The sequence below is a fragment of the Camelina sativa genome, chromosome 6 (genome assembly GCF_000633955.1).
Source record: "Camelina sativa cultivar DH55 chromosome 6, Cs, whole genome shotgun sequence".
NCBI lineage: Eukaryota > Viridiplantae > Streptophyta > Magnoliopsida > Brassicales > Brassicaceae > Camelina > Camelina sativa.
Window position 1 is genome coordinate 14,084,186 of NC_025690.1, and position 15,704 is coordinate 14,099,889.

At 33.1% G+C, this 15,704-nt stretch overlaps 3 protein-coding genes and 1 non-coding gene across 4 annotated transcripts; 1 reads left to right on the forward strand and 3 right to left on the reverse strand.

Moving 5' to 3' along the window:
• Positions 884-955, forward strand: TRNAE-UUC. Its single transcript has one exon. It is a non-coding gene; the product is annotated as a tRNA-Glu (tRNA).
• On the reverse strand, positions 1,262-4,577 carry LOC104791286 (U1 small nuclear ribonucleoprotein 70 kDa). Its single transcript, XM_010517135.2, has 9 exons — positions 4,402-4,577; positions 3,990-4,104; positions 3,814-3,893; positions 3,647-3,722; positions 3,489-3,553; positions 3,314-3,376; positions 2,300-2,381; positions 1,986-2,199; positions 1,262-1,905 (listed from the first exon to the last, which is right to left on the reverse strand). The coding sequence occupies exons 1-9, from the start codon at positions 4,498-4,500 to the stop codon at positions 1,410-1,412; spliced, it is 1,290 nt and encodes a 429-aa protein (XP_010515437.1). The 5' UTR covers positions 4,501-4,577; the 3' UTR covers positions 1,262-1,409.
• LOC104791287 lies at positions 8,214-8,915 on the reverse strand. The gene has a single exon (XM_010517136.2). It carries the CDS (start codon positions 8,826-8,828, stop codon positions 8,349-8,351), a length of 480 nt encoding a protein of 159 aa, XP_010515438.1. The 5' UTR covers positions 8,829-8,915; the 3' UTR covers positions 8,214-8,348.
• LOC104791288 (acidic leucine-rich nuclear phosphoprotein 32-related protein-like) lies at positions 9,037-11,553 on the reverse strand. Its single transcript, XM_010517137.2, has 2 exons — positions 10,113-11,553; positions 9,037-9,641 (listed from the first exon to the last, which is right to left on the reverse strand). Exons 1-2 carry the CDS (start codon positions 11,238-11,240, stop codon positions 9,369-9,371), a joined length of 1,401 nt encoding a protein of 466 aa, XP_010515439.1. The 5' UTR covers positions 11,241-11,553; the 3' UTR covers positions 9,037-9,368.

The window sequence follows — 15,704 nt, forward strand, 5'->3', positions numbered from 1 at the left end:
AAAAAAAAAAAAAAAAAAAAAAAAGAAGAGGAGAGAAAGAAGAGAAGAGAAGAGTGTTGAGTTGTTGTTGCTTGTTGTTGGACCCTCCTCTTAAGTTTTCGCATGGGGTTAACATTATAGCAAAACTCCCCTTTTACTTTCGGCTCTGGTCCCTTTCCAGATTTCATTCTTGTTATATATTATTATCATAATTAGTTTCTATCCACCGATTTTATATGCATTATTATTTGCGTTATTTGTCATTGTTATATTTATGTAAGCATTTATTTTCTAGAAATAATTAAAAACCAATTGGGCTGAGATGTGTTTGCGATTGTTACTGATCATGGATGTTAATGGGTCACTAAAGTATTCAAATATTCATCATATTTCCTTTTAATCTTTAAGCAAATTTTGTTTGTTTCAATGTTGCCTGATGTTGCTGACAAAATAATACATTTAAAACGCTAATTACACAAACAGAATGATGAAAACTACATCAAGAAAGATAAAATTAATGTCAAGCAAAATAGGAGTATTAACCAAACGAAAATATAAAGATCTAAATTAATCATTTTGGGTTGGTCTTTATATAGTGATGGATTTTAAATTCTTACACGAATACGACCCTTGAGACTTGAGAGAATGTGTCCCAACTTAAGCAACAAGAGACGTGTTGTGTTTGTATATACTACATATAATAAGATCAATAAAAATGTATTTTCCTAATAATATAGATATACATTAGCACGAGGTGCTTTGAATTTGGATTCTAGTAATCTTTTCGTATCAACAAGTGACTTTGGATTTTAGTAATCTTTATTTATGAACAAATGAAGCCAAGTTTTCAAAAGTTTAAAGAATAATTAGTATAAATAAAGAAAATGGACATACATAAACAAAATCCGATGTCGTCCAGCGGTTAGGATATCTGGCTTTCACCCAGGAGACCCGGGTTCGATTCCCGGCATCGGAGCTTTTTTAAAAGACTTTATTTTTAACTTGAAAATCAATTTAGTGCTAGTTCGTACTTGTGATCTTTTCTTTTCTTCTTTAGTTGTTCAGTCATCACTAATTAGTAATTACATAAGACTTCTAAATCCCTGTAAACGCCAATGGCGAAGAGATTAGAGATGTCATTACTCAATCTAAGAGCCTACTCAATTTAAATTTGTGGTTTGCAAATAAGAACAACCTAAGATAATCTCTCAAATGTAACAAAATCTTACCAAGCAGACTCAGTGGCATGTAATCAGTTTTCAACATTTTTTCACTAATCAAATTTATCATCCGTAAACATAGTTTTATCGGTAAACATATAACAAAGTTAGCAAACAAGTTCAACGGTAACAAACAGAAGTGAATCAAGTTTGATTCATAGGTAAACAAAAAGATTCTCAAGTTTTAAAGTTTTAAACATGCGGGGATCATCAGCGCGCATACTCACGCGACTCTGATCTCTCAGAACGCTTGTACTCGCGTTCATATCTATAGTCATCTTCCTCCATCTTGTCATAGCGATTGCTGTACCGGTCTGTGTCCCCCTGATCGTCTTCGTAGTAGCCACGGGTCTCTTTTGGCTCCCCACGTTTGTCTCGGTCGTACTCCGTATCTCTTTCACGGGATCGACCACCACCTTCATGCTCATATTCACCTGCTTCATAATCCCGGTCCCTCTTTCTACTGCGCTCTCGGTCATGATCCCTTGAAGAACGATTCCGTCCCCTGTCACGGTCACGGCGGTCTCTGTCTCCTCTATCACGGGTCCGGTCACGATCACGTCTGCTGTCTCTGCCTCCTTGGTCCCGGTCTCTGTGATGCTTATCCTCTCTCGGTCTGTCACGAGACCGCTCTCGAGGTTGTTCATGAGACAGCTCACGAGACCTTTCTCGTTCCCTTTCTTTTCCCTTTTCCCGAGATTTCTCACTAGAGACAAGGCCACAACATTATCAGCACAATAACAGTCAAAAGGCAATAGAGTTAAGTACGAATGACAATATCTTTACCGCTCCTCCCGTGGTTTTGATGGCTCCTCTGACTGGGAGATTCTTCCTTGCGGTTGTTGTTCCCCAACAACTTCTTCACCACCACCAACTCTTGAGGTCCCAAGTCCACCACCAAGCCTGCGTGGACGCCAGTTTGGGACGGTTCTACCTCTCTCGACATCAACCAAAACTCTTCTACCGTCAATCTTTTGTCCATCAGCTTGTTTATATGCAGCTGTCAGAAGAGTACAAAACACGATGCAAATCAGTTAAAAAGAGCAAACATCTCAGGGAGACAAGAAAAAGGGGTTGAAAGAAAACAGATGCGAACAGACCTTTCATGTCACGGGTGTGCATGTACTCAATGAAAGCATATCCTTTGGGTTTATTGGTCAGCTGATCAGCTACCAAATGAACCTGAGAAGGTTTGGAAGAAGACTTTAACATTTCTAAAGATGTGAGAATAAATTAGTTTCCAGACAAAATGTTTCATATCAAAACAAACATGCAGCTCTATAAGGCAGGCAACCTTTATGTTGTGTCCAAATCCGAGAATGTCACCACCCACATCATGAATTGGCAGAAAAATGGATGCATTGCAGCAAGGGTCTAATAAACCACCCCTTACCAGGGTATTGAAACTCAGATAACTAAAAATGTATTTAAAAGTGAACCATATCACCTTCATAGTAGCCCAAATCCCACATACTGAATATTTATAGATGTTATTATAGAAAAAGGGAGAATGTTTTATGATACTCCCGACTCCAACTATTAACACTGTAAAGAGTTAATAATAAAGAGCTTTCTATACAATGCCTCAATTGCAGGATGAAGCATTTTCTTTGAACAGAATGGCTTTGGAAGATAGGCAGAAAATAATTATAACTAGCTTATCAGGATGAGTTGAGGTCATTACAGATTCTGAAAATACCTAATCGACTAGGTAAACCGTGCGCCTAGAACCTCTATATCATAGTAAGATGATAATGTATTTGTTCTCTGAAGGGGGCAAGGAAAAAAAGCAAAACTATACAAGAACGTCTTAAGCAAAAGCCTTGGAGAGAGGAGGTTTGTGACATTATACGAGATGCACTTATGCATCTATATAAGCTCTAAGAGACTTGATGGCTTTTACACAGTCCAAAGAAGAAGGTATGCACAGCAGTTTAAAAGTAGAATGGCTGTTTTGGTATAGCAAATGATGCAAACTTATAAGAGACTGAAAATTATTAACCTTGGAAACCTTTGTACATGAAATTTTAACCTATTGAGCAAAGAGCGTGAGAGAGGGAAGCCATTTTACAAATTCTTACCGAACCCGCAAGGGAATGCTCAGAATAACCTACCTGTTTAATTGGTCCATAAGATTCAAACTCCCTTTTAATCTTACTCTCAGAAGATTCGTAGTTCTGCAAGACAATAACAGACCAAATTTAAGCACAACATAACTCAACTGTCTAACAAAAGTCATTCTAACCCAAAGAAAGTAAAAATAAAACAATAATAAGAAGCACAACTTACGAGTCTTGAAACGAACAATGTCTTGTATGGATCTCCAGTAGCATTTGGATCATTGTTGGGGTCATCTGCATATAAAAATTCAAATTAAGTTTGGAATCCTCAAACCTAAGAGGGCATAGAAAGCCAAGGAACACAATATAACATATAGAGTGGATTACATTTCTTCAAGTCCTCAGCAACCTTTTCAACACCTTTCTCCAGTCGTAATTTATGAATCCTCTCCCTTTTCTGTGACTGGATCATGAAACACAAAAACACGCGATTATAAGAAACTAAATCCAGTAAAAGCTCACATAACAAAAACAGTTCAAGAGGTGTATCATACAGGTAATTCAACTTCTGGCTTAGGTGGAGCGTACTCTGGATCCCCAGGATTAGCAAATTTACTCACAAACTGAGCCATACCTAAAATGAAATACACAGAGACAAAAATCAAATCCAACGCTCGTGATAATATAAAAGTTTAAGACACACACAATCAGATATACAACAAGTTCAGACCAGTATAAGGCGGGCATTTTCTCTTCTCCGGTGGTGGCTTATACTCCAACGGCGGCCGTGGCTCAAAGAGTCTCAATAGATTGTTAGTTAAGCCAGTAGGGTGGCTTTGACCCATCTGCAATACATAAAAGATACATCAACAACACTAAAGCTACAATAAATCTTCCTCGATCATTTACATCAACTAGAGTATCAGATTGATTCCAAACTCTAAAGATAAGGTCAAGATCATTAACCCTAGAATCATAAATCTCAGTGCAATCGAATATAGAATCGTAGGAGACGCATTAAACGAAGTTGAGTATTCAATTGAAGAAGTAGAACCATTAGATAGACAACGAATACTAAAATCTAGAGAGAGGGAGAAGACTAATAAGAGTAATCAGCGAATTTGAGGTAAGAAGAGACGAACCAGCTTAAGCTGAAGAACACTGGCTCTGTTCTGAGTTTTAGGGCGCGCCTGAACGGCGGCGTTTGGGTTACGCATAAAAGGATCGCCGGAGTCTCCCATGGCGACAAAGAGATCTCGGAAGCTCTGCTAGGGTTTTTGCAGGAGGATGCGGATGGAGGATTTGTTGTTGTTGCAGGGACAAATCAAAATTAACAAAACCCAAAAATAATTCCTTAACCGGGTTTTGGTTATTAAAAACCGGGTCGAGATCTGTATGATCACGAAATGTCTAAAACGATGCCGTGGTGTTATAACCCCGATCACAATTTAAACCCTCTTACTGAACAAGAGAGTTCTTTTTGCTTAATATTGTTTTGCTATGTAAACAAGGTTTAGAATTTTTTTGTTTTGTTTTGACAACGGTTTAGAATTCTTTATTATCTATATTAACATTTTCACAGCAACTTTAGCAAAGTAGGCTTGGAATTGAGAAATATTTATAATCCTATGCCATTCACATTTATTAAAAAAAAAAAAACAATAATCTCATCCCATTGAATTAATTATTCAAATCTAAAAAAATCGACCAATAATTTTTGTAAACAAGAATATAGTAATATTTGGAAATCACAACAATATCGGACCGCAAATTTAGCTATTCTGATGCCATAAAATTAGTATGCAAATCACAATCTCATTTATTAGAATGAATATTCTTAATTTAGAAAAATTATATTTGAATAAAATCAAATAAGGAAGTCCTTTATTACTCCGAATTTTATTATAGTAATTTTTGTAATATATCTATTTCATGAAATCTCAAATCTTACCTTTTATTATAGGGTATATTCTAAATGTTATGACTGACTAATAAAATTTAAATTCTATCCATAATTAAGATTTTTTTGACAGATTTTGTACTTGTCCACCAAAAATATCTCTATCCGGTACAACTTCTATAAACCACTATAAATACATACCATTCATATGTTGTCAACTCGGTAGCAGATTCTTTTGCTTTTCTCTGAAAATCTTTTTCAACTTCATATTGGATCAGATAATCAATTCATTACAAATACTGAGGAGCTTTGTTGTTATCCTCATGAAAATTTGAATCCTTTGGGAATTGATAGAACCACCAAAACATATATGTTAACTGAACTTTACATTTTTTTTTTTCGTCCAGATCCATGAGCAGGATCGTTTGGGAAGATTTAGGAAGATGAACATTTTCCTCTAATTTTTATTTTTAATTTACCGTATATCTTTTTTTCCATCATGTATATATGGACACCATGACATTTGTTTTTTTTAATTCACATATGACCTATTATTATATTGAACATATCAAACCATATATATGGCTTAACGTAAAACACCCAAAAAGATTTTGTACATTCAACCAAGGCCCATTTGTATATGTTTAATTTTTTCCTAGCCTATTTATTTGTATTTTTTAATTATTAACAATTTTTTTTTAATATATAGTTTAACTATGCAAAGTAAGACTCAAAAATAAATACAAAATATTTTAAACTTAATTTCAAGTATGTTCGAATCTATATTAATATTTTTGAAATACAAAATTTTCAAAAATAACAATTACTTCAGATTTTGTTTCATAGATATATTAAATTCGATTCCAACTAAAAAAACAGTAATCAGTATTACATAGAAACATAAACTATGATATATTAACCACATCTTATATTGTTTTTTGAAGATATTTTGTCTCTGAATCCTTTTCAAACAAAGAAAAAAACAATTTAATTTCCATTATGTTTTTCCAAAACGTATTAGCTTCCATTTATAACCTAATAAGAATTTAGATTCCCATTTTTTAGTATTATTATTGATATATATATATATATATAAACTTAATAAAAACTTTAAAATATTATGAATATGTAAACTTAAATAAATTTAAATACTATATAATGTGATTATATAGTAGACGGGTTATAAAGAAGACGATTTTAGCAATTATTTAAATATCATTAACTTTGTGCTAAAACACGGGTTAATTCCTCATTTTATTATTTGTCAACACTCCTAATATTAGAATATTTGACATACCAAATTAAATTGATTTAATTAAGATTGTGTAAAACAATTAAATCACTAGGAAAATGTGACTTAATCACATCTTATAAATTACTTATTATGTATCTAAATCCTTTGTTTTGTTATAATAACTAAAAATCCAAATAGAATATCAAACACTAAACAAAATAAACTAAATATAACAAACAAATGGTTATGCGGTGTACCGCGGGTCAAAAAATTAAAATAAACATTTAGCCACACAAGTGGCATGGAAATTTAGTTATTCTTCTATTTACAAAACATCCAATATTTAACGAACAAATACAATATAAATAATAAATATAAATAAAATTTATATGTTCACACTGTAACGCTTACACAAATCCCATAATACTAAACTTATACATATGACAAATTAAATAACACAAAATTATATTAGTCCTAAAAATATTTTTATTAATTTGACTAATAACAATATGTAAAAAATAAAGCAAATTTAAAAATCAAAAAGAACAATTTCTCCCGCGGTGTACCGCGGGTTAAAATCTAGTTTCTTTTTGTATTTTCTCATTCATTTTTTAATTTTTAATTCACTTTCTATACTCCACTTAATTTAAGTTGTATTACTAGGTTTAACTCTAGTGAGTTCATCTCTATATCAACATCAAACATCCAAAGTAAAGATTAGAAAAGGAATCTCAAACTTGATTCCTTTTTGTGCGATGGTTAGAATTAATATTTTGATTATGCATTGATAATTTTTTTTATAGTCATCAATTTTATTATATATATATATAATTTTAAATATAAAAATATAGGCAGAGAAGAAAGAAGGGAAAAATACATAAAAACAAAGAAAAAATAAAAATTTTAAAAGGTAAGATATATATTAAACAAAATTTGTAATCAAATTCTTACAATAATATCTCAATTGATTTTTCAGCCATGCCAGAACATAAACAAAACACAGAAAGTATTTAGTGACATCAAGGTATTGGGATGTTACCTCGAGACTGAAGTTCCCATGTTGGTCTATGAGTTTGTTCCCAATGGAGATCTCTCTAACCTTCTTAATCAACGGACGTCACTGATGCATTCAAATGTTTTGATCAAGATTACCATAGTGACATCAAGAGCTTGAGTATCATGTTTGATGAGAACCACAAAGCCAAAGTCTCTGACTTTAAAATTTCAAGTCGTCAAATGTGTATTGGTTTAATTGATGTGTATATATTTTGTTAGCTAACAACTAATCATCATCTATTATTTTATGTGTGGTTAATTAATTTCACACTAAATTTCATCAAAAAAAAGTTGTACATTTATATGCAATAAATTACCAAGACATATGCATTTCTAAAGCAAAATTAATGCATTTTCTTGAACCACATTTTTGACATTGCTTCCTTACTCTTTCTAATGTTTTTCAAATCTTTAAGAGGAAAACATATTAAAAAAAAAAGAATACATAAACATGAGAATATAATTAAAATTTAAAACAATTAACCAAGTTGAGAACAAAAAAAATAGTTATTGCATAGCTGTTGCATAATCAAAATTACTAAATGGAAGAGTTGATCATTTCTGCAAAATGAAAGGCTAAATCTTTCACAATTGATGCTATTGTTTACCTGAATTTGGTTTTACTTTTACCATGACTTGAAATTAATTACTCTGTGAGATATTTATTGTTTGAAACAATGAACGTGCAGTATGAATACAATCTCATTACTTTGCTTATACAGATTATTAGAATAAAACGTTCTCGAGTTAATTAATGGAACTAATTGACGTGAAATGTTGCGATTAGTAATTGGTCTACACTTGGTTTCGATCAACGAATTATACAAACCGGCCTGGATATTGAATCGGATCTGATAAAAATATTAATTGACATTCTATTTATACGAAATTACACGTGGCTAACCAAAACACTGGTGACTAGGAAGTGGACCAGGAACCGACCCATTACCCAAGAACTGAAGACCGAACACCACAAGAATGGCTAGAACCGACAGATACGACAAGCCCTCCACAGCACCCAACAAACCAAACGGCCCATTTGGCAGACCCGACCCGGTTTTTGTTTTGGTGTAGAGAGACCAACCAACGATGCCAACAACCACCAAGTAGCTCACACCTTCCAACGCTCCGATTGAACCAGCTGGTCCTGGAGGCAAGCCACACCCCGTGGTCTTCAGAGTGTAGAGGGACCATCCAATAACCGGCGTCGACACTAAACCACCGGCTATAGCTGCGGTCTCCAGAAATCCACCAGTGTCAGTATTGTCCTTGGCCTTGGCTATTATGACCCTACCTGACGGCTTAACTGATCGCCGGATCAAATTTCCTCGGTGAAACGACGGTGGAAGAGAGGCAGAGATCGGAGATAGTAGAAGCATTTTAGGAGAGAGCTAGAAAAGGTAGAGATAGGGAGAGAAATATTGGATTTTTGAACTCTCAACCGTTACCACACAAAATAGCAAAACTCTCTGCATAAGCTTTTCAGAGGCCTTCACGACCGTTTGATCATAATGCATCACAAAGACACTAGTACAATCCTAGCCAAAACCATCCTGACCAATTCTGATACGACATGTGTAAGTGTAGTGGATGTAAAACAAAAGACAGATATAACTCAAAAGATTTATCCACATAAGCATCTTACAAGACCCTCTAAGAGAGGAACAAGGTCTCGAAACTCTTCCTTTGGGTCTTTTTTTTTCTGTTTGTTTTTGTGTTTTTCTTTCCCTCCATAAAGTGGGGTTTCTAAAAGGGCGGTAAATCCAAGCTGAGTAACCGTCATTTGAAAATCCACCAGCCTGACCATAACTGACATTTGAACATTCAGATATAGCCGCCCTAATCCAGAAGGAGCAGAGCTTCATTCCCATCTAAAAACTCATCAAACTAGAGATTCTGATCTGTAATATGTGTCATGTTTAACCTTCCTCATCATCAACACCATCATCATCGTCGTCGTCATCATCATCATCATCGTCGTCATCGTCCTCCCCATCATCATCATCATCTCGTTTTCTCTTTGGGCGAGATGATGATGGCAAGGACTGGTCAGGGATTGGCAGGTCATTTTCGACTTCTTCTTCTTCATCCGGATCGTTGTCTTCATTGATGGGATGATCGCTACCCACAGCATCATGATCTTCTACTTGAGACACTGGCTGAACAAGGTACCCTTCACCTGACTCTTCATCCTATCAAATTCATCGATTTCTAAGTTAGCACTAAACACAAAAGCAACAATTTGGCAAATCAGAACTTTATGCTTGGAAACATTTTAGCATTAAAAGGGTCAACGTTGGCTTTGATTGTCTTCACATGACACAACAGGGTTAACTGTAAACCTAACCTGGTACTTTATGCTAATACGACATGGTTCACTGTAAATCTAACCTGATACTTTATGCAGCAAACAACTCAACGCAAATAGTCTAAACCAGCAGGAACAATAGATTGATCCCTAAAGTCACATCTTAAGTGTCCACTAACAATCACCAAAGTTCTAACATCTATCTATGAACAGCAGCAGGTCAGTGAACTTAAGCATAAATTTTCTCCAAATAAGTAGTAAGTCTATCACAAGGACCTATATGCAGCAACTAGGATCCCAAACAATGAATTCATATATCAAACTGCATAACATTTGTGAATACCAAGTATCTCACCTCCTCTTCAGCATCATCATCTTCATCTCCAAACTCCACATCATCCTCAACCTCTTGGTCATCTTCCCCAGTCTCGCCATCACCGTCTTCATCGTCATCCCCTTGCTCATGCCCATCAATCTCTCCTGCGTTCATCAACCTGCCTGTACTCCCTGACCCACCAAGACCACGATCATCATTATTAACTTCCTCTTCCTCCTCATCCTCTTCGTCATCTTCTTCATCATCAACCCCATCTTCCTCATTATCACTATCTTCAATTTCATGCACCTCAACCACATCATTATCTTCACCTACTTCCTCCTCATCAATCTCCTCCCCAGACTCACTATCATCCCCATCATCTTCCCCTACTTCCTCGCCATCCCCATCTACAGCTTGAAGACGGAATCCATTAGCCCGATAACTCGTCCCGTTAACTCCAGCAGCCTGCTCAGACTCATCATCCTCGGCATCACTCTCTTCATCCTCATCAACATCCACAACCCCATCAAGCCTATCACTATGCCCATTACTCATCCAAGGAGCCTCTGTTCTCTCATCTCCATCAACCTCCCCACTTCCAGGATCCTCCTCATCACCTTCCTCCTCTTCCTCTTCATCCTCCTCATCTTCCTCCTCATCATCTTCATCATCAGACTCAGGCCTCTCATTCCCTTCAGCATCAGTCTTATCCAAATACTTCAAAGTTTTAATCAACCCAAAAACCCTAGATCGATAATCCTTAACCCTAGTGACAGGACACTCATACAGATCAAGAGAGACAAGCTTCAACTCAGCCAAAGGAGCTAGATCCTCAACAAACTGGATCCGGTTATTGGATAAATCCAAATCACGCAACGAATCAAGACCAGCTTCAACGAGAAACTCCAAACCAACAGTGATCCGGTTATCAGATAAGATCAGCTTCTGTAAGTTACCAAGCCGAGGGAACTGCTCAAGCGAAGAAACGCCGATGTTAGCTACAGAGAGATGCTCAAGATTCTGAAACTTCTCGAGAACACTCGGCGGTGGTAAACGTCCTTGAACGCATTTCACAGCACCGTCGAGTGTTAGCGTTCGTGTAGCTAACCTATCCGTTTGACCATCTAGAGCCGCTTCAACAGCTCTTTCCCAAATCTCATCCATCAAAACAACGACAAAAGAACACAAACCCACTCTTTAATAAGCTCACAACACACCGTTGTATAAAGCGTATTCACCTCTCTGTATCTCTCTCTTACTCTCAAACAGAGAACAGCTACACGGAGAAGAAGATTTCACAACACAGCGAAAAAAAGGTAAAAACAGAGGAAACCGAGAAATCTAGATGATGGGTAAGAGATTGATTAAAGGAATAAAAAGGCCCTCTTTTTGAAACCGAAACCCTAATTTTGTACGGTCACACACCACCCCCAGTCGCCACTAAAACCTCGTGAGGAAGACGAAAACCTAACCTTGTTTTTTGCTCTTCTCTTCTTTAATTGATCGAGAAATCCGGGTCGGGTCGGTCGGATCGGGTTAAAAAGTTGGGGACGGGTGGGTGGGGTTTTGAAGATTTGTTTGTGCGAGTGTTATTTAAACAACCGTTGGATCTATATGTTAAGGATCGATGACGTGGCGAAACGGAAGGTGTAGATTGAAATAGTTTTGGTTTTTTGGTTTGTGTAGAAGAAAAAAAAAAGGATCTGGACAAGTTCGACACGTCTCTGTTTTGTGCAACTAATAGTGGGCCCTTTTGTTTGACATATTTACCAAAATCGCCATTATCATTTTTTTTTCAATCAGAAGATGAATTTTCAAATCTACTATTGCGATCTTTGTAGTTATATGTTAGATATTTAAAAACATGCTATATAATTCATCCGAATTTTTGTGTGTGTATTTTAGTTTAGTTAATATTAGTTTTTCAAGTTAAAATACTTAGTTAGATTAGTTCACATATGTTTATGTGTAACCTTTTCTGAGTCAAGATGTGATTTAAAGCTCTCTTCTAAGGAAATCTAGTTCATATAGTTATTTTTGTAGAATAATATAAAGAATCGTTGTAACTTATGGATACATCTACATTTGTCTATTGGAATATAAAGAAAAAAAAAAACATATATAATCAAAAGGAAACAAGAAAGTACCAAGAAAGAGTCAACAACATTTGAAATCTTCTACATGAGTTGAGTTGGAAACTTGGCATTGACAAATGACAAGAGTAGGTATAATAGTTTAGCTTGTAGTTTAGATTTTAACTCTCTTTGGCATATATATGTATAAATTATTGTTTTTTTCTTTTCAAGAATCAATATAGCCTTTTTTCTTTGTCAACAATAAACTACATAACGTTACAAAATACTATAATTTTAAAATGTTCCAAAAGTTTGGAATAATTAAATCCGGTAATCCAAAAGAAGAGAATAATAAATAAAAAAAATGTCACAAGTCCGGTTTTCAAATCGGTTCATCATTGATTTTGCGTTACTACTAAGTTATATCATGCATCATTGATTTTGCGTTAGGTTTTTTTCTTTAAACTGTCGTCGTATTCCTCGGTTTGGAAATAGACAAACTATATGATTCTCGTACCGATCGGCTCGTGTTCAGTTCATGATGAAGCGATATGTCTTCATCATGGATTCTTTTGTCGTTAATGTGAATCGTTTCTTTAACATGTATTTTTGTTCAAATCAGTTCAAACTAACTGTTAAAGAGAAACTGTAACTCAATTAAAATCCAATTACAAACACCAAATTGAATCGTCGTTTATAAAACGAGAATCCAAAATTTCATGTGATAGAGCTTAGAAGAAAACCTTGACCACAAGGTTTATCGGCTTGAAACTCTTGTACAAAGCAGAAGAGTCTCGCTAAGACTGATCTGTAACCAACTGTAATCTTCAGTATAGAACATTGAAATGAAACGTTCAATTTCTTCTTCCACTCCCTTCCCAATTTATATTTAAACATCTAAGACTTTGGAGATAATCGTTGCTTCCGCTTATAAGGCTTGACACATGTTGACTGCTCACAAAAGTCAGCCATTACCGAATAGAAATCATCGAAGAGTGGACTCAAAGCTTTTTGCACAACAGGTTGCTGATCCTTAATGACCATAGGCGAATCAAAATCCTTTAACAACGTTAGCAACAGTTTCTTCCCACCAACCTAAGGCTCTTGCTGAACCATTTGCTCTTCTACAGAAATCGCTTGGTCAGATTGAGGTTTAGCTTTCTTATATGGTTTTATGAACTTCGATGTAAAAGTTTTTCAAAGTAATAAGTACACTCACACTGATTGAATTATAAAATTTAGAGAAATGTTTATTTCGATTAATCATCTGCTCTTTTAAATATATTAAATAAGTTTGTTGTTGTTCCCACAAATAGGACAACATATATTATAGTTTAACCATGGAGTTAAGCAATGGAAATAGAATTTTTGATTGCAAGACAAAATGCTTATATATATTATGTTACACATTGATCGTTTAAAAATGAATAGGAACATCTAATTCTCAAATAAAGTTGATTTTTTTTTGTTAAAACCAACATATGTGAATTTAAATATAACTATGCAAATTTAAAAAATAAATATGAATAGATTAGAAAGGCAAGAAATATAAAACAAATATTTTATTTTTATATAAATAAAATAAAAATTGAAAACAATGTTAAATATATATAATACTTTCTAAACTCTTACAAGTTACAATACATATGAGATATAACAACATTTGATATTGGTGGGAGAGGAAGAGAGAATGATTACTATAAGATGATAATCTAAATTAGATAATGGAGATGAATCTTTAAAAAATAGAACAATGTAAAATATATATATATATATATATATAATACTTTCTAAATTAAAATATAGAATCAAACTCTTACGACACATATGAGATATAACAAAATTTGATAACGGTGAGAGAGATGAGAGAATGATTACTTATAAGATAATAATCCAAATTAGATAATGGAGATGAATCTTTTAAAATAAGAACAATGTAAAATTTATATTATGTAGTCCCTAAAATTAAAATTTAGCATTAAAAATTTACAATGATATTTCATTTGTTTTTTACAACCCATACAACAAAATAAGAAATCAAAAAAAAAAAAATGAAAAATGATTTGAGGTATTGTAGAAGAGAATGAGAGAATGTGAAAATGAGATAGTAAAAGAATGCCAATACGAGAGAATGAGAGATTGAGATAATGCTTATTTATATGATAAGAAATGATGGAAGTTACATTTAGAATTATGGAGTTACAATAATAATTTATTGTGTTTGAATAAAATTGAGTGGTGGAATATGATTAATGCATAATTTATTTTATTTTCAGTTATAATTTATTTTAATGTGTGAGCTAATGTATTGTGTTTATTGGGTCTTAAATATTGTTTAAAACAATTAGAAAGCAAATTAAAAAAAATCAAAAATTAGAAAAAATTAAATGAAAATAAACCAATAAGGAGAGACCAAAACCTTATTTTTATATATATGATATATTGCTTTAAACTTTGAAATGAGAAATATATTATAAACAATAATTTTACATGAGAAATATATTAATTTAGCCAACCAAAATATTAATATAAGTTTAGCCAACTAAAATAATTAAAAAATATCAAAATTTAACCAAAAACATTTTCTCTTGAAAGATAAATAAGTTAGTAGAAGGAATGAATTAATGTAAAATTATTGAATATGAGTTACATTTGAGTTAAATGGAGTTACATGCATTTAATTATAAATAAATATTTTAATTTTTTATAACCTAAAATAAAAGGAATACCAAGTGGCCGAATCAAAATTCACATGATTTGATTGTTTGTTGATATAAACTCAACAATTACACATAATATTTCAAAATAAAAAAAATATTACTTTTGAAGTGACAAACTAAATTAGTTTTCTTATAAAATTCTATGAACTTCAATCTCAATAATTTTTTAAACCAGAAGGATAACTTATATCTTTTTTTTTTCACTCATAAATTTAATTTATAGTGCTAGATTTCATACTAATTGTTTCATCGTTAAAGAATTTAGTTAAATGGTATTTTTAAAATTATATTTTATTTTTATATTTCAGTTCCAGTTGAATATGATTTCTATTTTGGATCATTTTTTATTTTGATTAAACACACAAAAACCAATTGTTTAATTATGTTATTTTTGTTTTCAAAAACCTCAAATCAGAAAAAAATATATATATTATTTTGATCTTTGCAGATTTATCAATTGGATCACAAAACAAAATAGTCTTTATAAATAGAGTTGATAGACTTTACAAAACAAAATAGACTTTATAAATGGATAATTATATTTATCTTTAAATATTATATTGATTTTTATAAATTATTAAAAATGATACATGAATATGTGAGATAACCAGAGACATAATAGATAATTAGATATGGATCATTTCAACTTCATGATCTTATTGTGTGGTGAATATTGTAAGAAAGTATGAAAATAATGACTTATAAGATGTTAATATAAAATAGACAATGGAGATAAACCTTTTAAAAGATTATAAAATATATATAAGATATACATATCATACAAACTCTAAAACTAAGCTTTTACAATGATATTTGATTTGATTTTTTATAAC

Coding starts and splice junctions, on each gene's coding strand:
- LOC104791286 (XM_010517135.2), bottom strand. CDS start 4,500: ATGGGAGACTCCGGCGATCCTTTTATGCGTAACCCAAACGCCGCCGTT. Junction 3,894..3,989: donor AAAATGCCCGCCTTATACTG/GTCTGAACTTGT, acceptor ATTTCATTTTAG/GTATGGCTCAGTTTGTGAGT. Junction 3,377..3,488: donor CATTGTTCGTTTCAAGACTC/GTAAGTTGTGCT, acceptor ATTGTCTTGCAG/AACTACGAATCTTCTGAGAG.
- LOC104791287 (XM_010517136.2), bottom strand. CDS start 8,828: ATGCTTCTACTATCTCCGATCTCTGCCTCTCTTCCACCGTCGTTTCAC.
- LOC104791288 (XM_010517137.2), bottom strand. CDS start 11,240: ATGGATGAGATTTGGGAAAGAGCTGTTGAAGCGGCTCTAGATGGTCAA. Junction 9,642..10,112: donor ATGATGATGCTGAAGAGGAG/GTGAGATACTTG, acceptor TGAATTTGATAG/GATGAAGAGTCAGGTGAAGG.